Source organism: Zea mays, chromosome 6 (assembly GCF_902167145.1).
Source record: "Zea mays cultivar B73 chromosome 6, Zm-B73-REFERENCE-NAM-5.0, whole genome shotgun sequence".
Lineage (NCBI taxonomy): Eukaryota > Viridiplantae > Streptophyta > Magnoliopsida > Poales > Poaceae > Zea > Zea mays.
In genome coordinates, this window is record NC_050101.1 from 180687560 (window position 1) to 180711664 (window position 24105).

Consider the following 24105-nt stretch of genomic DNA (forward strand, 5'->3'; position numbering starts at 1 on the left):
TACTTATAAAATCATAACTTTTACATATGAAATCGGATGAAGATGAAGTTTATATGAAAATTGTAAAGCTCTAAGAGATCTATAACTTTGTAGTACATCAATTTTATGTTTAAACACATCTTTAGGCCAAAATCATTGAAATAATGTCCAAATTTATATCAAATTAATAGACTATCATTTTAATGTCCAAATTTATATCAAATTAATAGACTTTATCAAATTAATAGAATTTATATTTTATAAATTTTTATATTATGGTGTTGGTTCCACAATGTCCTTATGGTTAGTAACTTTGAACTGCATGATGTCAATTTTATCGGTTTCCTTTGTTACACTTGATCTATCATATACATGATTTGTATTGCTTAATTTATGTGTTTGTTGGATGGTTGTGCAAATAATCATCAGGACAAATTACCCAACAACTATGTGGTACCTACCCGAGTAGTATTAGTTATCTGTTTCTTACCCGCTCGGATTATTACCCGGTCACGTCCTGTATCCGTCTCGAATCTTAACTACCCCTAGCCGGTCCTATATCCGAGAGAAATACATTAGGGTAGGATACGAGATGACCCTGTATCCACCTGTATCCGTCCCGTTTTCATCCCTAGCAAGGCGAAACATTGTTTAGAGGTTCGAAGGTTAGGCCCTCGACAGGGTTCGACAAAACTACCTTAGGACGTTAGGGCTCCAAGCCCACTACTAATCAGGAGTTCAAAGGTTGGCCCCTCGAAAGGGCTCCATAACCACCCCAGAACATGGAGTCAGGGATGACTGTGGGTATGCCTGTACATGGCCATAACTCAAGTTGCGACCTGAGGTACCCTAAGACCTGTCCAAGACCCCTGGGAGCAATTCGTGACGGTGTCCCATCGTAGAGAGGCATCGAGCCCTCGAACCCAATCAAACGGGCTTGGGACCAGGCGAATCACCCGCGGGTACTTTTGGGGCATGTCTCCAGACCACTAGTCGACCCCTATCGAAAGGAGCTCGGACCCCTGCTCGGATTACCCGATGACAGCTCAACGGAAACGTCATGCTCGTTGCCCATCGAGGGTAGCATGACGTGTTCCCTCCCTTCCTCCTCGTGGAGAGGCGACGAAGGGGTGTACTAATCAAAAGTCGAGGCACCCCCCGACTAGCCTTTTGCTCCGCGCAAAGGCTCGGGGGCTGCCCTCACAAACCACACTGAAGGTTACAATAGGTTAACCGAATATAGAAATGAACCTATCACACCAACGACGGTAGAAAATAAAAGCCCCCGATGGAGTCAACTACTCCTTCGGGGCCTCAGGGGCTACACCCGATGGGTGCGCTCGCGCGCACCCATCGGAAACTAAAACCTCCGACTCCTCAGAAATATAGCACACCCACAAGAAAGCAGCAGAGCCTCCAAATAAGTACCAAAGTACTTCCTTTGGAGGCTCGGGGGCTACTATCGGGTGTGATAATTAGGGGTACCCAGATTATCCCTCTAAAAACACACTCAGAAGAGGTTAAGGCATAACCCCGAATGTAAGAGGTCGAGTCACCTCCTTACCCGAGGCCCACCACGGATATCTACCCTCCATGCACTAAAACCCCTCCATGAGGGTCTCCGACGTCCGAAAAATCTCCGCCTTGCCCGAAGTCACCTTGTCCTACCATCGCTCCGTCCGTATCGTCTGAGCCAGTCTCAGGCAGAAAGGACAGGGACACCCGAAGTCCAGCGGGGGACACTCACATTTAATGCGTGCACCCACTCCACACAAAGGCATAGTGAAAGGGAAATGTGCCCTTGTGCCATTTCTATAATTGTTTTGGTGATTAGATGCCCAACACAAATGTTTTGAACTCTTATGTGCTAAATAAAGTGAGAAGTGCAAATCATATAACAAGGTATGTTTCTAGACTTAGTACATTGTTTTTGAGTACTAACATGGTTATCTAAGTGCTAGAAACAGTGCTGAGAAGAGAAGAAACGGATTGGAAAAGAGTTGGATGTGTACAGCCAACTCCAGCTCGGCCTAGCACATCGGACTGTCCGGTGGTGCACCGGACAGTGTCCGGTGACCCAGGCTGGTCGACGGTGAACCAGCTGCTCTCAGGAATCGACTGAGTTGTATGGCTATAATTCACCGAACTGTCCAGTGAGTTATCCGCGATGAACTAATCGCTCTCGGGAAAAGAAAAAGGCGACATGGCTAAAACTCACCGGACTGTCCGATGGTGCACCGGACTGTCCGATGAGCCAATGGTGCAAGCGCCAACGGTCGTCCGCGCGATCAACACGCGACACGTGGCCCGCTCTAACGGTCGGCTGGTGCACCGGACTGTCCGGTGTGCACTAGACAGTGTCCGGTGCGCCAAACGACCCGGAGGAGCAATGGTCGGCTGCACCCGATTTGGAAGGAGATCGCGCACCGGACAAGCTACAGGGCCTGTCTGGTGGCGCACCAGACTGTCCGGTGCGCCACTTGACAGAAGGCAAGGATAGCCTTCCATGTTGATCTTCAATGGCTCCTAGCTGCCTTGGGGCTATAAAAGGGACCCCTAGGCGCATGGAGCAGTACACCAAGCTTAGAAGAAACATTCTAAGACTCCGAGACTCCACCTCCACGCATTTGATCGATTGTGTTAGTGATTTGAGCTCTGTTTGAGTTGCGTACTCCCTGTGCTGTGTTTTGAGCTCAAGTCTTGGCTTGTGTGCGTGTGTGTGCTGCAGATTTGAGTCTTGCGTGTGTTGCTCTCCCTCTATTACTACTGTGATTCTCTTGTGACAAACTTGTAATGGCGAGAGGCTCCAATCTGTGGAGATTCCTCGCAAACGGGAGAAAGTCTATAAGGAAGAAAGCCGTGGTATTCAAGTTGATCATTGGATCACTTGAAAGGGGTTGAGTGCAACCCTCGTCCATTGGGACACCACAACATGGAAGTAGACAAGTGTTACTTGACCGAACCATGGGATAAAAATCGCGTGTCTCTTGTGCTGCTTTCTCTGTGATTGTTATGTTCACGAGAACTCGCTTCAACGCTACTTAGTCGCACTAACTCCTTAATAACCAAGTTTGTGGCTATTTAGTGTTTGATTTTACAGGATCACCTATTCACCCCCCCTCTAGGTGCTCTCACATAGGAGCACATGTCTACAAGACATCGTTCATATACAGGCATAACAACATGATTACGCCCCCGCCACTATGCACACACGTCGCCTGCCATACCCCCGACGTGAGATCTAATAAGACAGGAGAAGCAGACTCGCCCTCGGGCGCAAATCTCCGCCTTGCCCGATGCTAGGCTCTCCCTCAGGCACAACTCCGCCTCGCCCGACACAGAGCTTGGCCTTGGGTGATGACCCCGCCTTGCCCGAGCTCAGCTTTGGTAACCTACTCCACCGCAAATCCCACAGGTGGCCACTCCACCAACTATGGCACACGTCAGGGAAGGCTCGACCATCGCCTCGGAAAGACTTTCGCCTTGCCCAAGCTGGGCTCTGACCTCGATAATCGCAACAAAGGAATCACAACATCACTCGACATAGGGAACATGGTGCACTTCGTAAGTAGGCTTTTACCCATGCCGAAGCCCTATTACAACAACTACAGGGTGGGCGACCCCTCCCCTGGGGCTCGGGCGTACGACCAACCCCTTGGCCTCACCCTCGGCTCTCAACAGGAAATCAGCAAGCGCAAGTCAACAACGCAGTACGCCGTCATGTCACTCATAGGACGCCAAGACATCCCCCTGCTAATACGACGGCTTCAGACTTCATAGCATACACCCCTAGGTGTATAAATAGGGCAGTGGTAGTTCCTCCCAGGACAGAAGGCGAACACTCAGTAGTTTTCTCCAAGTCTTTCGATATTGGCACTTGCCTCTATTAGTTCTAGGGACTTGGGGACTCCCCCTCTACTGTCGTGCTTGTAACCCCTACTACAGGCACTTTCGTGTGAGTAATATAAGCCTCATCCCCCCTTTTCTAGAAGTAGGGCATTGCATTGCCCAAACCAGGATAAACAGCTTGTGTCAACTTGCACGCCATCTAGATTCTGGGCACGCATCATCATTTTACTAGTCGGTTAGGGCCGTTAGTCCAAACATCGACAACTTGTTTTTTTTCTATTTGTGATAGTTAATGGAAGAGATGATGTCTCAATTGATAGAGGTGCAATGGATCTATAACATATGAGGTGATAGATGTATGTTAGAGTGATTACTCCATCTTTCCATATCCACATAACTCCTACTATTATATTATGCTCCTATGACATGAGCATAGCTTTCACTTCTCGGTTGAGTTGCATCCGAGTCTTCATGTCATAATCCACTATGCGCATGAAGTGTTAGGAGAGCAGGATTCTAGAACCGTCATTTGCATCTGTGACACCTACTCAGGCGTGCAAATGGTAAGTTTTTTGGCGAAGTGTCTCCATGATTGCTCACTGATCATTGTCTTCTTACTTGTGCTACATCGGATCATCTTTTTTTCTCTTCGACTTGGTGGACGCCCGAGGCACATTACCGTGAATATTTGCCTCTATACACTATAATCCACTACTTTGAGCAACAGACATTGTTGACTCTTGTGAATAGAGCTACCAGGGCCTTGAACATGGGTTATACGTTGGGTATATTTTACTCTCTGGATTTATTAAGTTCGGTACAATTTTGATTATGATTAGTATATTTTTATATACCTATCGACTATTATTGTGAGTAGTAATATTACATAAACACACACATATATCATCGTAAATTTACTATAGTATCTATAGATTAAAATTAAATACAAAATTACATAATTTATCAGATTCAATCTGATTCATCCCTAGGTAGAAGCAATTAGGTAGTAGTACTATGCATGAAACTGAAAGAGAAATGGGGTCTAATCCATTTCTGCACTTGTTTTGGTGCTTGATGACCATCACAATCACTTGGACTAACTAGTTTGCCAAGTGTATGTTCATAGGTTCATAAGATCAACCAATATGCTTCTAAGTCAGAAATTAACTCAAAAATTAGTCTATTTGTGGCAAAACTTGGAAAAGAGGAAATAGCAATAGCTCAACACTTTGGATAAGTTCTAAACACCCCTAGAATCCTATTTGGTATATCAAGAAAGGTTGGAAAACTCCGTTTCAAAATATCACTCGTTTGGGGCTAGTTTGAGCTAGAGAAGGAATATAAGTTAAATGAAATATAACAACCATGTTTCATGACTTAGACTGGTTGGAAAGTCACTAGATATGTTTGCCTAATTCGTAGAAACATCCTCATGGGCAACCGAACTAATTTGAAGAAGATATGTCAAAACTTGTCAAAGTTAGTATGTGTAGGGGCGCATTGGACTGGTCTGCTGGTGCACCAAACCGAGTGTGCAGAGGGTTTGGAACTGGTCTCGGGCCATAGGTGCACCGTCTGGTGGGTCATTAGACCAGTGTACCAGAGATGTTGTTTTTGAAGCTGAAGATGAGATGGCACACCAGCCCGGTCTGGTGGTGTACCGGACCGTCTGACAGTTTAACTGTTGTCTCCAACTCCAATGGATGCTGGCGTGGTGAAGGTCCGGTGGCACAACAGAGTGGTCTGATGCCTCTGACAAGACCAGCCCCGGTTAGAATGGTTCCCTACTACAGCAGTACGCTAGGGGTCTGGTGTGCCACCGGACCTACAATGTTCAAGGTCCGGTGCGACGCAGAAAGTTGTAGATTTCCCCACTTTGTTGCGATAGCTATGTGGGATGGTTGGGTCTATAAATACACCCCAACCAACACATTGAAGACACAAGAGGTACAACAAACATCTCTACACTTAGTGCAACTACTCCCAAGCATTCAATAGCCTCTAAGAGCCACATCCAAGTGAATTGAGCTAGAAAAGAGTTAGCGCCTTGCGAGAGTGTTTCATTTGAGTTGTTGCAAAGTTCTTATGCTCTTGATTGTGTTTTATTCTCATTCCCAACATCATTCTCTCTTTGTAAAGCTAGCAAGAGACACCAAAGTTGTGCGGTGATCCTTGCAGGGACTTTATGTCCTTTGAGATTGAGAAGAAGCACTCAACTGTTCTAAGTGACCGATTGAGAGAGGAAAAGAGTTGAAATAGGCCTATCCTTGGTGGACTCCTCAACGAGGAGTAGGTTCTTTAGAACTGAACCTCGTGAAACAAATCACCTGTGTTCCTTGTGTTGATTCTTGTTTGTGATCTGTTTCTTCCTCCCCTCTCTCTAGTTCTATTGCTTGCGCTTGATTCTATAGTATTTGAGTTTCTTCTAAAGTAATTCCACGATCATTTGATCAATTCTAGCAAGAAGAACAACTCTCCCTCACGTGGATTCATTTAATTCCCATTTTAACACTTAATCAGGGTTCTAGTTTTTGTAATTTGCGATAAATTTGAGGTTTCTGCTATTCATCACCCTCTAGGCGACGTAGGCACTGATAACCGTCCTCTAGACAACTTTCCGTAATGAACAGGCACCGTAATTAAGTGATAGTATAATATAGTATCAGACTAGAAAGATAATGCATATGTCATCAGAAATGAAAATTACCCGATCTGCAGGCCTGTCAGCGGATAGACATCTGGCAGAGTCTCCATATATGCCAGCTAGCTATACGTACCGCGTCGCTCGCTGGAGAAAGAAAAGACAATTAAATATTACTTCTATATATACACAGATAGGATGAGTGTATGCATTATTTATTAGAGGGTTGGGCCAATTCCCTGTATGCCATCGGAAAATATACTAGTTACTTGTGTGCCACTGGTCCCATATGTCATACACACAAAAAAATATATCTATATGCCACTCAGTGGCACACAAGGAATGAGTATAAAATCTGATGGCATACCAGAAATTTTTCCTATAAAAATTGAAGATGATCGTTAAGCGATAAGGAGGAAGAGAAATAAAATGAAAACCTTTCTAGGTTAACTAGGGAGAGGCTGGGACGGGCGGACGGGAATATGAATGAGTCATCCTAAATTTGGGGTCTCTCCCATTCAAGGACGGAGCTAGAAATTTTTTTAGAAAAGGCTGAACTAAACCAATGTAGTATAGAAAGCCCCTTCTACATTGTATATGTACGCTAAAAATCTTAGGAGAGGCTCTAGTGGGGCTCCATAGACTCGGTAGCGGTAGGAGGGGCTCAAACCCCGCCTGCCCCACCGCGGCCTTCATCCCTACTCCCATCCACAGTCCACCACACGAGAGAGAATAAAGCATGACAGTCCACTCTTTTATTTGTTGCCTTGCACAGTACATTTTTCACCTCAAATAAACTAGCCACCAAACTTGGTTGATTCTATATATAGCCCATTTTAACAACAACAACAACGAATTTAGGGCTCCTTTGGAACGCATAAAATTTACAGGAATGGTATAGCAACTTCACAGGAATTAGTTTAAAAACACAGAAAAATGCAGGATTTAGGAAATAATCCGTTGATCCAAAGGAGGCCTAGTCTAAAGGAGTAAAACATATGACTTCTAATATTCTTGAAGTTATTCCAATCTTGTTCCATGTTGATTTTGAAATTTGAAATTATTTTTCAGTATTCCACTGATGATTCTCCAAATATTCTTCATCTAAGAAAATCGAAATTATTTTTTAAAATACCTACAAATGTTTTTTTATAATCTCCAACACTGCTTATGTCCTTACGCATACATATGCTCCTTCTATCGTTAAAAAATATACGATGAGTTGTATGTGCGTTAAAATGGTAATTGCAGTTACCACCAACTACTCGTATGCTTATCCCTACTAATCCTCGAACTTGTCTATAAGAGCATCTCCAACAATGCCTCAAATAGATGCCTTGTTATGAAATACAGGGCTATACACATACAAAAAGCAACTTCAATAGTGCCCTAATTTATAAATTTTTTTTAAAAAAATATAGAGCGCATGCCAGAGTATCACAAATATATTACACCTGGTCGGGCTGCCCCATCCTAAAACCATGCCGACTGTTCACGTATTTCCCCTTCATCCCCAGCAGCCGCTATGGATGGGGAATAATTGCCGTTAATTGGATGATCGGGAATATAGAATAGAAGTTTGTCAACTCCATCTTTTTGCACACAAAATTAAGGGTGTTTTGAATTTATCCTAAATTCAAAATAAATTTTAATATTTGGTTTCAAAAAGTCTATGTGCGAGTTGGTCTCAACAAAAAATATAGTGGTCTATATTTCTCTATAAAAAGTCTCTCAAAATATTCTATAAATATTTTCCAAGTGGTTCTCTATGAATTCTTCCCAAAAATATTGCTTAAGTATTGCACCGATAATCTTCCTTGCACCACTTATACTAGTACGCATACATACACTCTTGTTATCATTAAAAACACATATATGATGACATGTGTAGTTTTAAAATGCTAACTGCAGTTGGCACGGCTAATAATTGTATGCTTATCTCTACAAAACGAACTTCGGGTCTAAACTTGGCCACCGAATATATCCATGTATCTCGTAAAAGAATAGCCATGCGATAGCAAATGAACGGACCACGTAGCTTGCAAAAAAAAGATATTTATGTACTAGCCGGCTATAGTAGCAGCTACTAGAGAAATCCACTGCCTACTCGGTGCTATCCCCTAAAAACATCCTTGCCTCATAAAAAAAATAAAGGAGCCTCTTCTCTTGAGCCGCATATACTTGCTTCTCCCGTACACAACCCGCTCCATTCTCGGTGAGCGTCTAGGTGAAAGAGGTCAGGAGGAGTGCACCGGCAAGCGTACAGCTCAAAGATCCACTTCCAAGTGCTTTCTTTGAGGTGAGGTTGAACTTTGATTTTTTCCTCGTTCTTACAGATTAGTTCATGCCAGGGTTTGTTGGGGCGAAGGCGAAGACGCCACCCTTCGCTCGAAGGCCTTCGCCACACCCGCTGCAACAACGGAGACAAGACGACTGGCCAACTCTACCCTTCGCTTGACACACCCGGAGACGAAGGCCTACGGCGAAGTCGCCTTTTCCCGCGACCTTGTCCAGCGCGGAGGCCCACGTGTGATCCGGCCCATCGTAATAGGCCCTGCGTGGCCGCTGCGCATTACGAGCCTAGTTTGTAAAGGTCTCCCTGTAGTTTAAGTCTGTAACCCTGCTTTATGGGAATATTTCGGGGATAACCTAGGCGCCTGAGGGCACATGCGTCCTTAACACTGGACGCTGGGCACTCAGACACCTATAAATACCCCCGCACAGTGCCCTTGAGAGGCTAGGTTAACAGAGCTATTGCCATCCCAAGTTGTAGCCCCGTTTACACCACTTTTGCTCCTCAGTTGGATCAACTCGCTCAGGAGATCTCATCGACGGAGACCGCGTCTTCGCCCTACATGCTCTAAACAAATACCAAGCTCAGACAAAAGCATGGCGCGACCACACAGTCATCCCGAGGGAGTTCAACGAAGGAGACCTCGTACTCGTCCGGACAGCTCGGACAGAGTCCCGGGGTAAGTTGGAGCCGAAATGGGAGGGCCCTTTCATCTTCAAGACGAAGGCGTCCCCCAGCGCGTATAGGCTCACAACGCCATCCGGCGAAGACTTAGAACATTCTTGGAACATTGATAATCTTCGCAAATTTTTTGTTTAACTCTTCAGGGCCACTTCGCCCTTGTAATCAGCAGAACAAGTTTTAAGCCGGCCCGCACTCTTTTCCTCCAGGGGTGAGGTTTTTAACGAGGCGGAGCCATGTAATATACACGCGAAAAAACCCCCGCAAAAACTACGTCGAAAAAGACCGCATCGACGGTCTTCGACATTTGACCGACACAAAAGTCACCGCGAGGGGCAGCGATGGCTACCCCTCGCGTGCGACAGTCCGTGCAAAAGTCGCCTAAGGGTGCAGCCGGACTAGCACAACAAGTGCGCAAATTCGAAGTCTTCTCGAAAAGACTATCCGTGCAAAAGTCGCCTAAGGGTGCAGCCGGACTAGCACAACAAGTGTGCAAATTCGAAGTCTTCTCAAAAAGACTATCCGTGCAAAAGTCGCCTAAGGGTGCAGCCGGACTAGCACAACAAGTGCGTGAATCGAAGTCTTCTCCACAAGACAATCCGCGCAAAAGTCGCCTAAGGGTGCAGCCGGACTAGCATAACGAGAGTAAAAATCGAAGGCGCATTACATCAGTCCGAGAGTCCACAGGCGCAGCCGGACCGACACAATAATATACTAGACTGGGTGTGCAACACCTTACGAACACACCCAGATGCACGAAGGCAGTCAACCTTATCATACAATCTACAGTTACATGTGTTCAGCAAGGGCATAACACCTTACATAGGTTCAACCTTCGGAATGATCCCCATCTCCCTATAGTTAAATAGCATTATCCTCAGCTCCTCACCCTCAAAAAGCCTTCGCAACTCACCCTCACCCATACTCGCCCCAACCGGCGAGGACAACAATTCCTGCCTACCAGCCCTGCCCACACGAAGACGACCACCATCAAACCCGCCCACTCTACGCTTCGCCACCGCCCTTCGCCGCCTACGCCCAACACTCGGACCAGGCAAAATTTCAGCATCCGTAACACGCGGAGAAGCCTCTACCTCAGCCACATCCAAGGCCGCAAAATAATCTAAGCCTTCATCCGAAGACTCTTCCATCCACAAAACCGAACTCCCAGAGTCATCAAACTCAGAAAACTTAGACGTAGATTCATCCGATTCATTACCAGCAACCACGGTCGAAGCCGCCACAAAATTAGCAGTAGCGGTTGCGTGCGCAGGCCCAAAATCTTGAACCTGCGCAGCAACCAAGGTTTAGTAACACAGACAAAATTCCCTAACTACCCCATACACACTAAGCCACCTGCGAAGACCCAGTAGCCGCCGCGGAATCCTCCGTTGCTGGCTCCGTCGCCGCCTTCGGGGGATCCTCCGCCATCGGCACAGTGGCCACCGGCGAGTCTCCACCAGACACAGCAGACGCAGGGGCGGCGTGGGAAGCTTGACCGGTCTCCGGGAGCGACGCTGGGTCGACCTCAGCTTCGGCCACCACCGGGTCGGCCTCCGCTTCGGGCAGCGCGCTGTTCAGACGTCCGAAGTCCTCCACATCCTCGGCACGCGCCATCTGCAACACAGCGCACCAATTCAGCACACCCGCATACACCCACATTCAATAGCACAAAACGAAACACAAACTTTACCTGATCCCTCGCCCGGTCAGCCCGTTCCCTAACCGCCTCCCGACCGTGAGGGCCCCACATCCGGTCGAAGAGGGCCCCCCGGCGTCCTTCACCACAGGGTCTTCGACCTTAAAAATCTCACGCCCAAAATCTTCATCGGATCGGTCGAAGACCTCATAGTGATGGCACCCCTCGCGGGCCAGCGCATTCATAGCCCCCTCGCAGGTGACGAGGGAGGCATACGACATGAAGCCCGCCACGATGGTCGAGAGTGCTTGCAACTCCTCTTGCAGCCACTCGAGGCACCGAAGGCCCGCCTCTCGGTCAGGCACCTCGAAGTCGGCGGTCCACGCACCCAGCTCGCAGTACGAATCCACGAGCTGTTTGCGCGTTCGCTCAACTTCCACGCGAGTAGAGGCCTCGGCCCTCTCCACGCGGGCCTGCTGAGCGTTGAACCGTGCCTCCCACTCCTCGGCGCGCTGGCTTGCAAGGCTTTCTTCCGCCCTCGCCAATTTGGCCTCCGCCTGTGCCGACTGCGCCTTGGTGATGGCCTCATTGGCCTCCTTTCTTTCCTCCACCAGCTGGCGCCGGAGGTCAGTCCTCTCGCTCTCCAGAGCGGCCACCTTCTCTGCTAGCCTGCGGTTTTTGCTCTCCGCAGCCGATTTTCTCGAACGGCGTCCGCGTGCTGCGCCCGAAGTCTCTCGACTTCGACTTCCACGCCCGCCGTAAGGGCGCCCGACGCCACGTGATCGACGAAGTCGGCCGCCTAACAGACACACATGAGTCCACAATCAAAATGAAAGCGGCACACAACGAAGCCTACTTCAACTTACCTGATTCAGCTGCAGCGACGCTTCCCGCAGCCGGCGGGACACAGTGCCCGCCTCGTCTTTGACGGCAGTGGCCGCCGACACCTCGCCGCCAGCGCTGGAAGCGCCACCCTTCACCCCAAAAACCGCGGCAGGCGCCGTGGCCGCCACCTCAGGCGAGACGGCAACAAGTTGCCCTTCGCCCGACCCTGCAACGTATCACTGGTCAAAAAAAACCTTATCGACGAGATAGTCGTCCACGTAAATATCTGTGCCGAAGTCGGCAATACACTTCCCCGGCGAAGGCAGCTCCCGGACCTTCGCAGCTCCCTCCGGGACGGACTTGGTCCCGCCAGCGCCGGCCGCCTTCGAGCTTTCCAGCAACTTGCCGGATCCAGGCGCGGTCGCTTTCGCAGCCAGCGAGGGCTGGCTACCGCCGGGGACGACAGCCTTCGCGCTCCCGCGCGCCCTCTTCGGCCTAGCCTCAGGGAGCCTGACGACCGCCCGACGCTTCTGAGAAGCATCCTGTCGATCCTTGTCCATCACTGCTGACACAACAGCAGCAATATTCCGCCCGTAAGGAAACACTCTCAAATCACGGGCCATGCGAGAGGTAAAAAAGTCTTCGCCAGCCGCGCGGGGGATAGGAACGTTCTTGGGCCATCGACCCCCGGTAACCTCCAGCATCCGCGCCGAAGACTCCCGGACCTCGGGCGAAGACATCCTTCCCCCCGGGGCCGCGCATGTCCCCATCAACTCCATAGCAAAACTATTGGAGACCCCCAGTTTTCCCATCGCAGTACCTAGCTTCCTCTTCTTAGTAGATGGGGCAGCCTCCGGCGCGGGGTCGTCTTCAAGCACTGCCGCTGGTTTTTTCCCCGGCGGTCGGCGACGTCTACTCCGGGATAACCGCCATACAACAAACCATTCAACTCAAAAACTCGGTTCAGGCGATCGTTGGATCCACGTATGTCCCAGATCCGCTGGGCCTCAGTCCTCGGCACGTAGCGACCAACAATTCTCACCGCCCCATCCTCCGCCTCACGCACAACCGCGGCAGCATCCCGCCCTCGCACATCCAAGGCAAAGAGTGGACTTCGCACCTTCTGCCCGCCAAGGGAGGGCATCACGCGAGGGCATACTTCACCCAGCTTCCATCCATGTGCCAAAGGCCACACCCCATACCCTATGAATTTCTCAACCAGATCGCGCCCGCTACTCCTACGGGCAGCGATCCGAAGTGCCCATTCATTCTCGTCGTTCTCCGCCACTTCAAACGGCGGGTACGCCACATAATAATGCGAACACATGATGGCAACGGGGAGCCCAGGGTGATTTTCGACTTCAGCCTCCAAAACATAGAACCAGTAGTCCCACCAGTTGCCCCACTTATTTCGGGCACAAGGGACCAGCTCCACAACCTCCATCGAAGTCTTCCCGGACTTCGGCATGAAAGTGCACGATCCGAATTGCGCAATTTCGTCACCAATCCGTCTCTTCTGCTAGTGCAAACAGTAGTGCTTGGCGAAGACCTCCACCGAAGGCTGACTGCCATACGAGGTTGTTGCCCAGACATACTTCGCCAACGCCACCATGGCGTTCGGTGTCAACTGATGAACTTGGACCCCAAACTTCTGCAGCACCTTCGACACGAAACGATGCGCAGGCAGATGAAGTCCGGCAACAAAAATGCCTCAAACACAACCAGTTCACCCTCGGGCTCGGGAATCTCCTCTGCCCCCGGCACTCGCCCGACCCGTCGCCAAAATACACCAACTGTTGCATATCCTGCACGCGGCCTAACGACATCCGCGAAACACCAAATTCCACCGTATCTCTCGGGTGCAATTCTGTCGCCGCACCGCCCGAGAGATCCTCGGAAGGCGTCTCGGCCATCGGCGTGGTCGCAGTAGACGAAGAAGAGGATGACATGGCTACGTACCGTCGACGGCGGTGCGCGGTCTGCTTCACGCGGGCTAGTTCTCCGGCGAACAGGAGGAAGGAGGGCAGACGAGCAAGCGAGCAGCTTGAACAAGGAGGGTTAGGGTTTTCGCAGCGCACCGAAAGGTAAATTTCAATCGGCACCGCCCCCCACCCTTTTTATACACAGGACACGACGCTTCGGGGAACCCGCAATCCAACAGTGCGGCGTCAATCAACGGTCATGTCAAAAACCCCCGCGGAACCACTTCGAGCGAGGGCAGCGTTTCCACCATCTAGCAACGCCTTCGGCACCAGATGACTTAGTCGAACTGGTCCCTCGGAGGGCAAATGTTGGGGCGAAGGCGAAGACGCCACCCTTCGCTCGAAGGCCTTCGCCACACCTGCTGCAACAACGGAGACAAGACGACTGGCCAACTCTACCCTTCGCTCGACACACCCGGAGATGAAGGCCTACGGTGAAGTCGCCTTTTCCCACGACCTTGTCCAGCGCAGAGGCCCACGTGTGATCCGGCCCATCGTAATAGGCCCTGTGTGGCCGCTGTGCATTACGGGCCTAGTTTGTAAAGGTCTCCCTGTAATTACAGTCTGTAACCCTGCTTTATGGGAATATTCCGGGGATAACCTAGGCGCCTGAGGGCACATGCGTCCTTAACAATGGACGCTGGGCACTCAGACACCTATAAATACCCCCGCACAGTGCCCTTGAGAGGCTAGGTTAACAGAGGTATTGTCATCCCAAGTTGTAGCCCCGTTTACACCACTTTTGCTCCTCAGTTGGATCAACTCGCTTAGGAGAGCAAGTTCCAACAGGGTTCCAGAACTTTTAATCTGCATTTGCGCTACATTGTTTATATCAGAATATTTGAAGCTAAAATATGACTTTTTACCCCCTCTGCTCTAGCGCTGCTGCCTTTCCAACTTGCCACATAAAAAACATTTCTCCCAACTTCTCTATTTTTCTACTTGCAACGATTTGTTCTTCCTCTTGCTCATCTTTCTCTTTAGAATTTTTTACCATGGTAGTTGTATGGTTCCATGATACTCTCTCCTCACAAATGAAGGTCGAATCTCAATTGTACGATAAAATGCTCAAATAGATAATCACATCAATATCGACAGGTTAGAAAGAAAATGAATGATAAAACAAAGCAGAGCAACTCATGGAGATGGACCATGCAAGGCGCTGCTATTTCTACATACTGCTTGATGCACTTATGCATTTTTTGGATTTAATGCATAGCTAACAACTCATCTGATTAAAGACACAGTGCACATACTACACAGACACTTGTACTAAAGATGCGATATCCGATGTGTGAAAAGTTCATTGGTCCCATTTCCTTCTTACAACTTATAAATTTGAACAAATATATTTAAGGCGGTTCAAAACTTGTAATATTAGAAGACTGCTTTTTCATATGCTCTTGATTCATGGTGAAACAAAACGAAGCTTTTCCAAATTTTTTCACCTCGTGATCTTTGATTTATATGAACCAAGCACACACGAATAACATAGACAACATCTTACAGTTAGGAGAGGCCAGCTTCTTAGTTTTAACTGAGAATCTAATCTCTATAAACTGAGTCATAAATGGGCATGTTTGGAACCACCTCAATTTCTATAAACCAGTTTTTTAAAAAGTGGGTGCTTCTAAACAGGGCCTTACTTGGACTCCATACGTATTCAACCCAACTCTGATATTAAAATGTTAATGTGAATTTTGATTGTCCAATGTGTAGTATGCACCTTTTAGAATAAGGTATTTATGAGTATAAATAAATATTTGAATTAAATCCTCTAATATCTTATCATTATACAACAGCCTTAGAAATATAATACAATGAAATCCGCTCAAACGAAGTGAAATGTATTCTTTAATTTTAATTGTTGCTTGCTTTTGAATATTCTATACATAATCTTACCTCCATGACTAATAATTTATTGCAGAATAATCTTAGGTACCTACAAGTACAATTAATACCAGCACATAGATTTTTATTGCCAGAACAATCATTTTAGAAATTTGCAAATGAGTTTTTTTGCATTGTAAATAATCTATCTTGTTTTGAGCTAAACTCTTAATAATATCATAGATCTTTAGCCATATTTTCTTTCGTAATCGTCAGTGGTGATTTTTTGTGGAGATTTTGCACATTCAAAGAATGATCTTTTCATTGTGCATAAAACGATGGGAAGTTGTATATAATGTGTTAGCTTCAATATTACTACAACAAAAGGATGATAATTACATTTGTTGAAATGGTAGAAAAATCAATAACAGGGTCATATACCCTCCTAGCGACACTGGACCAATGTAGCAGCAACAGAAGAACCATTGTTATATTAATTGGCTTCTAAAAGAGCACATTATTTAGTGCTTTTGATTACTTAAGTTATTAGGCTAATGTTTTTAGGGATATTAGAAAGCATGTATTAAGTGTTGGTGTAAATTGCGAACTTTTAATTAATGTAGTTTGGCGTTCCTTACTTCTTATGTGTGTGGTGTAAAATACATGTATCCAAAAAAGAATTTTAAATTATGCTCCTCAGGTTGCGCCGATCTCTTCTTGAGAACTCAATGCTAAAGATTTTTAGTTTTCAAGATGCCGATTTTTGCCTCTGAATTGTCTTTATTATCCACTGGTTGAAACTTCTATATGCAATACAAGCACTTATATAACAAGTTAGGAGCAATATATGTCATAAAATCATAATTAACTAATAGCAGTAAATCTAGTATTGATAATTAATACAAATAGAAGGCAATTTTGAAAATATACTTTCTACTATTTTTAGACTGAAAACCGATAATAGGACTAGTACACTTTTAATTGCCTTTTATTGGGAACACAATAGCATGTGAAGAACAGTGTAATAATAGTTGCTTTTCAGTATTGTCATCCCCATGCACACCATGCTACAAGTAAACATCCTTCAAAATAAAAATTATTTGTGCCAACAATTTTACTTGGCTTGTCTCCATTCATTATCTCATTAGATTATTATGAATAACAAAATGCTTTCTTAACAGGAAACAACTGATGACAAAGATGATCTTCCACAACAGAAAAAAATCAGGAGTATCCACTCTAATCAGGAGTATCCACTCTTAGGGAAAAAGCAAAAAAATGATGCATGATAAACAAAGAAGACAAAGTAAAGTAGTAGATTTTAGAAGGTCTTGACTAGAGTAATATCTATATTTTTTGTTTCGTTAAACAGCGATAGCACTACATCTTTTGATGTATATAACCATGTAGCACCAATAGCGCTACATCTTTTGATATATATAAGCATGTAGCACCAACAACACTACATCTTTTAATGTATATATGCATGTAGCATTAATAGCGCTACATATTTTGATGTATATAAGCATGATCTTACATTATAAACCAACAAGACATAAGTAGAGTTTTCTGAATCTAATGAGCTAATAAAGTGGCATATATGTGAGTTAATATCTAACGTCGATCTTTTTTCTACACTGGAATATCTTACCATTTGCATGGCGCGGCAACGCCGCACGTCGTTTTCTAGTCTCTCACTAATTCTCGGATTTGCCTATAAATAGAGGGGCAACCCCACATGGATGTCCATTCACTCTCACCTATTACCACTCACTCACTCCCACACAAGCACATGGATCGTTCATCGGATCATTTGTTTGTTTCAATACCTTAGTCATGCGAACCTCACTTTCAGAGAAATCTTTATGATTGGACATCCATTCCAAAATTTCTTTAAGCTAAGCACACTTATATTATTATAAATTTACTGTAGTGTCTATAGATTAAATTAAATACAAAACTACCTAAATTCTTAACACCCCTTCCTCTGGACTCGTCGCTGCCCACATCCCTCTAAGAGATTTCCCTCACTTTAAATATGAGCGATATGAATGAATCAACCCGGTCTAACATAAATTTATCTGATCTGATATGTCTCTACATAGGAGTAATTATGTAGTAGTATCATGCATGTAATGAACATGCCCTATAGTATTATGTAGCATCAGATCAAAAAGATGATGGATATGACATTAGAAATGAAAATTACCTGATTTGTAGGCCTGTCAACGGATAGATATCCAGCAAAATCTCCATATATGCCAACTAGCTATACGTACATACAGTGTCACTCGCTAGGGAAAGCAAGAAAAGGTGATGAAATATTAGTACACATAGATATGATGTATACATGGATTCAGAGGGGTGGTCGATCGATCAATGAATCTTACCGAAACTGAAAATGATAGATGTGTCCACTAAGAAGAAAGACAAATAAAATGAAGGTCTTTCTAGACTATCTAGAAATAGGCTAGGAGACGGATGGTCAGGGAGCTATGTCTCTCTCATCCACACTCCACTTCATACATTGTTTATATATATATATATATATATATATATATATATATATATATATATATATATATATATGATGCATACATGCATTTAGAGGGGTGGTCGATCGATGAATCTTATCGAAACTGAAAATAATAGATGTGTCCATCAAAGAGGAAGACGAATGAAATGAAGGTCTTTCTGGGCTATCTAAAAATAGGCTAGGAGACGGATGGTCGGGGAGCTAGGTCTCTGTCATCCACACTCCACTGCATATATTGTTACTCTCAAACAAACCAGTTTGCTTCCTATATATATATATATATATTTCGATGTTGTTTATAGAAATAAGCTATATATATATAGCTTATTTTTATAAACAACATCGAAATTTATTTTGGACTCTAAAGAAGAAAATATATGACTTAATATTTATGTACTCTCTCTGTTGTTCTTATGTACTTTTAATTTCATTCGAGGTAGCTGTAATATTCTACAAACAACAATAACTATAATCAAATGGGTATGTTCTACGAACCATCAGAGACCGTGATGCATAGAACTTGTCTCGTTTGATTTCCAAACGAGTTTTTAGGGAAGTAATTTGAGCCGCTAGATGGTAATACCTTCATTTTCGAATATTTGTCGTCCAATAATTCATTTTTAAATTAAAATGCTATCGATAAAAAAGAACAAAGGGATATGATTGGACATAGTTTTTTCTCCTTTCCTTTTTCCTCGTGACAACCACTACTTCACACGGGCCTGTCCTTCTCCTCACGCGACTAGGTCGTGCCTCCTCTTTGCTTCCTCCAAAGTCGATACATGCAACAGCCCAAAAATCCACTTTACAAAATTTCTTGAACTTGTCTTAAATTCAAAATGAATTTTATAAATTGGTTTCAAAAAGTCTGCGTGTGAGTTGATCTCAACAAAAAAATATACTCCTAAAATTCTTCCCAAAAATACTACTTCAGTATTTATTGTGGGTCCTCATTAGCCGAAGGTTCTCAAAACATTAATTCATACCATTACTAAGTTTGTTTTGAGTATAACAGAGCACATGCCTACGAGTACCTTCGACCGAAGATGACATGTGGCAGTTACGTTTACAAAGACAAAGCCAAAGCTTTGTATTAACAACATATACACACGGAAGAAAACCTAGCTGAAGCAAGGCGAAGTCCTCAAGACCTATTTAGCAAGATTACGGATGGAAAAATAGCAATACACTCGGTATATTCAATAGCTTGTATGTATAGGTTTTGAGGGCATGATTGTAATTTTGTCGAAGTTGTACCCTACAACTATAAATAGAGGAACAATGTCATGCATTGGACACGCTTTTTGGCCAGAGTGGACTATGTTGCTCGGCATACAAAGTTGTGTATTCCTTTTACCTTCGTGCTACTAATTGTAAAGTTGAAGGTAGTTTGTAATTATTTGTCATATTGTTGAGAATGAAATAAGATATTCATACATACAACTGAGTAATTCATTCTATCTTCAACCTATTTTGTTCATTTCAATTTAATGCTCCTCTACACCTTCCTATCTCCCCCTTTGGTTAACTCTTAAAGAAGAGTTAATTAAGAGGGGAAGCTTGTTGTTTATTCATTTGTGTTTTCTTGTTTTTGATAACCCTCAGGAATCAGAAACAAGTGACCAACATTGGCGCACGCCTTCAGTGAAGTCACAACAACCACAAGGAATATATTCGTCATGCCTTTGAAGAAGACTACAATAGTTGGTTTTGTTCTTGCTCCCATAGATCAGAACCAAGATGAAGAAGCACTTCTCCAACAGGCATGAAGTCAGAAGAGAAAGGTCATCGACTCCCACCATAAGATGAAGAGATTGATTGAGAGATCCACAACCTCAAAATCATCGAACAACAAGTGGAGAAGTGCAAAGAGAATATGCTTTGGCTTCCCAACTCTAGAAGTAGATTGACAAAGTGTCCGAACAAATGCGCAACATTACACAATAGATTGAGCGACTAGAACATCAATACCATCAGAGGGATCTTCGGCATGAGGACCATACTTATGTTGACTTCTTATACGATGATACTTCTCCACTGCTATAGAACAACAAGCCATGTTGTGGCCACCATCGTACAAGCCACCCTAATTGCTAGTGTATGCTGACCATTCAAATCCGAAGTAATTTCCCATGAGCTATGAAGCCACAATATCATCTTATGGTAGCAACACGACATTAATGGCAAAATCATTTGTCATGGCAGTCAGAAGTGTGGCTCAAACATGATATTCTTCTCTTCGTCCAGGTATAGTGACCTCATGGCAGAAGCTTAAGGACTTATTCCTCACAAGTTTTTAGGGTTTCCAAATGAAGCCCGTCACTTCGTAGGCCTTGTTCCAATGCACTCAAGCCCATGATGAGTATCTTCAGGCCTTTGTCCGAAGGTTCCTTCTACTTCACGTCTAGGCGCTAACAGTCCCAAATGAAATTTTCATTGAGGCAATGATCAAAGGGCTTCATCTAGGCCCAACTTCTCAATAATTCACTAGGAAGCCTCCTCAATCCTTGGAGAAGCTCCTTCGGAAATGGATGAGTACATCAGAGCTGACAATGATTTCACCAAAGCAGGGAGGATGCCCAAAGGTACTCAGAGATGACTAGGGGCTTCGGAGGAAGGTTTCACCAAAACACATTCGAAGTATTCACAATCCAAGTCAAAATGAAGACAAACATGGTCAGTCTCAAGGGCAACAAATTCAGCCCCATGAGTCAGGAACTCAACAATAATTCTCCTGGGGAATTTTCACCCACCAACCCTAAGAGGAGGCAAAGGAGGCCGAAGCTTTAGAGGAAGGTTCAATGCACAACCAAGAAAGTTGTTTTGTCTTTTCTGTGGAGAGAATAAAGGCCATTCTACAAAAAGTTGCTAGGTGACTATACAAAAGTAGAAGGACCTTGCCGAAGCATGACAGAATCAGCCGAAGGAGGTTTTTCATACATCTTTGTATTATTCTCCCTATATCCTAGAGCATGTCCAACACTAGCAACAGAAGCCATAACCTTTGGATTCTATTGCTTCGACAAGTCCATCACCAAGTCACTAGGCAGTGACCCTACCACTCATTCAACGACCGCCGCCATATGAACAATTACCTGTGGGCCAACCATAATTCTTAGCAAAAAACATGCCCTAGTGTGATAGAAGGGAGTTATCCGAAGTTTGTATAGTAAACAATGTGGTCCCTAAGTCTAAACACATCTACTAGGGCTCAAGGGACTGGGTCGATAAGACGAAGCTAGAAGAAAAGGATCAAAATCTACTGTAATTTTGATTTCTTATTTTTCATTTAGTTGACTTTCTTCCATGTTTACCTTCCTTGCAAAAGATAATAAAGGGGTATGCTCTTCAGAACTTGTACATGTAACTCTGAGGTTACACCATCGAGTGTAACAAAAGAAGCATAAGACTCCGAAGTCATTACTAAGAGAATGCAGAGTCAGAATTATAATCTCCAAGTAAAGGTGAAAAACTCTAAAGTTGTTCCTAAGGGAATGTAGAGTCAAATGAAAATCACCTAGTAAAGGTGAAAAGACTCCAAAGTCGTTCCTAAGAAAATGCAGAGTTAGAGAAAAAAGCACCGAAGTAAAGGTCCTAGAGACTCAAAGTTGTTCCCAAGGGATTGTAGAGTCAGATCCAAAAGACCTTCGGACGAAGCATGTATTGTTTCTTTTATGATTTTGATATACCTTCGTTACAACAACATCAGCATCATAACATCATCTCATCATGACATTGTACATAACATCTCTTATACTTTCATATAAAGGGGAAGGGAAAATTCTCTTCTTTTTGAAACCTATGGACATTTTTAGAAATTTTGGTGATACTGAGTGCATCTAGAGGGGGGTGAATAGGTGATCCTATAAAATTAACTCAACAAAAAAAACTTGGACTAATATTAGATTAGTGAAAGTAAGAGCCAAGTTTGAATGAAGAGATGAGATGATAGCACTTCTTCACTTAATTGCTCTCACAAGGTGAGTATTAAACTTAGTGCAATTATGAAGTGAAGTGAACTACTAGAAGTAATGAAATCGCAATAGAGTAGAGAGACCAGTAACACGATGATTTTATCTCGTGGTTCGGTCAAGAGTAAAATGTTTACCTAGTCCACGTTGTGGTGTCCCAATGGATGAGGGTTGCACTCAACCCCTCTCAAGTCATCCAAAGATCAAACTTAAGTGCCACAGTTTCTTCCTTATAGCAAATTCCCGAAGTGAGGAACTCCACACGTTGGAGTCTCTCATGCCTTACACAATCGATCTCAAATAGAAACAAGAGAAAGGGGGAAGTAGAAACACACAAAAGAACATGAGCCACAGCAAAACATGCACCCATGCGCCTAGGGAGCCACAACAAAACAAGTCAAGAAAAGAGCACGTTGAACAACCCAACGGAGTTACAGCTCAAAGAAGTGCTCAAATCTCTAGCTCAACAAAGCAATAGCATGATTGCGGAGTCTTGGTGTTGTAGGATGTTCAATGAGTGCTTCGTATACTGCTTCATGCGCCTAGGGGTCCCTTTTATAGCCCCTAGGGAGCTAGGAGCAGTTGGAGATCCATTTGGAAGGCTTTGATTGCCTTCTGTCCGTTGGCGCACCAGACAGTTCGGTGCACCATCGGATAGTGAACAGTGTGCGATCTCCTTCCTTCCCGATTGCTCACGTGGAGATGCCTGGTGCTCACGGATGTGCTCAACGTCGAGCTTCGGCGCCTTGGACCCGTGTGCCAAATGTCGGCCATGTCATCACCTCCAACGTTGGTTAGGCACATCTATCTCTGTCCGCTTTGGCATCTGTGTCCTGTGTGAATTGCCAGGGTAGGTGTTGGTGCCCGGGGTCTTGAGCAGTCATGCTCTGGCGGGCGGCTTCGTTGTGGTGGCGGGCGTGCCGCTGCCTGGCTTGGTCAGAGGGAAGGGGAGCTAGGGAGGACGAAGATGACTCATGGGCCGTTGATCAAGAAATAAGTGGCTCAGATCATATGGCCAAGTAACGATTCAGCCAAGACCCCTCACAGTCGTAGATCGTAGATCGGATGGGCGAGAACAGTTCAGACCCCATAAAAGCTAGGACGTCAGATATCGATCCGGTGGCCATCATCCCTTACCTGTTAACACGAATCGCGTTATAATCTGAGCCGTGTGTAGCCGATCGGATGGCTCAGAGCCCTTGATACCCCTTCGGTCGCGGAATTATGCAAAAGAGACCTAGTAATTTTATCAAATCAACTCGCAGTTCACTGGTAGTCAAAAGAAATTGCAACTGAGTCCCTGATGTTTACAAATAAAACCATGTACTTTTCGGTATTACTGCGTGCAATCCAATGATCTGGTAATTGAATAAAATAGTATAGTAAATAAATTTTTAGTATAAAAATAATTTCAGAAACTTGTTTAATTCATATTTAATTCATTTTAGCTCCTTTTTTATCCATTCCAGTTACATTAAATTCATAATAATGTTGTTTATCATCTATTAACCTTTGTTTGTTATGAAACCTAGATTAAAAATTATGCACTTAGTTTCTTTTATATCCAACACTTAAATCTTCAGAAAATCACAACTCTTTAACTATAACTCCGATTTTAGTGGTTCTCGAACCTAGGATCTCGTTACGATGCACAGATCATTATTATGCAGTTTGTTCTTATGTTTGGTGTGATGTTAATTTTGCCTATACCATGTTTGTTTGTATTGCTATGATTAGCAGTGAGGTCACGATAATCTGAAGATCATCCTGGTACCTTGAAATTCGAGTTACAGACAAGTTGTGCCCTTGATCACTTTTCTTTACCTAATAATATTCATGTTAATCATTGTGACATGCACAGGTTAATCTGATGGGACCA

At 44.7% G+C, this 24105-nt stretch overlaps 1 protein-coding gene across 1 annotated transcript in view; it reads right to left on the reverse strand.

Annotated features, from left to right (window-relative positions):
* Positions 1-18111, reverse strand: part of LOC103630825 (uncharacterized) — a 60427-nt gene extending 42316 nt beyond the window's left edge. The window contains exons 1-2 of the mRNA XM_020540179.2: positions 17929-18111; positions 6536-6616 (exon numbers count right to left, since the gene is read on the reverse strand). Coding sequence (XP_020395768.1) covers positions 6536-6582 — 47 coding nt within the window. The 5' untranslated portion in view covers positions 6583-6616; positions 17929-18111. The remainder of the gene's footprint in view (positions 1-6535; positions 6617-17928) is intronic.
* Between the last annotated feature and the right edge of the window lie 5994 nt (positions 18112-24105).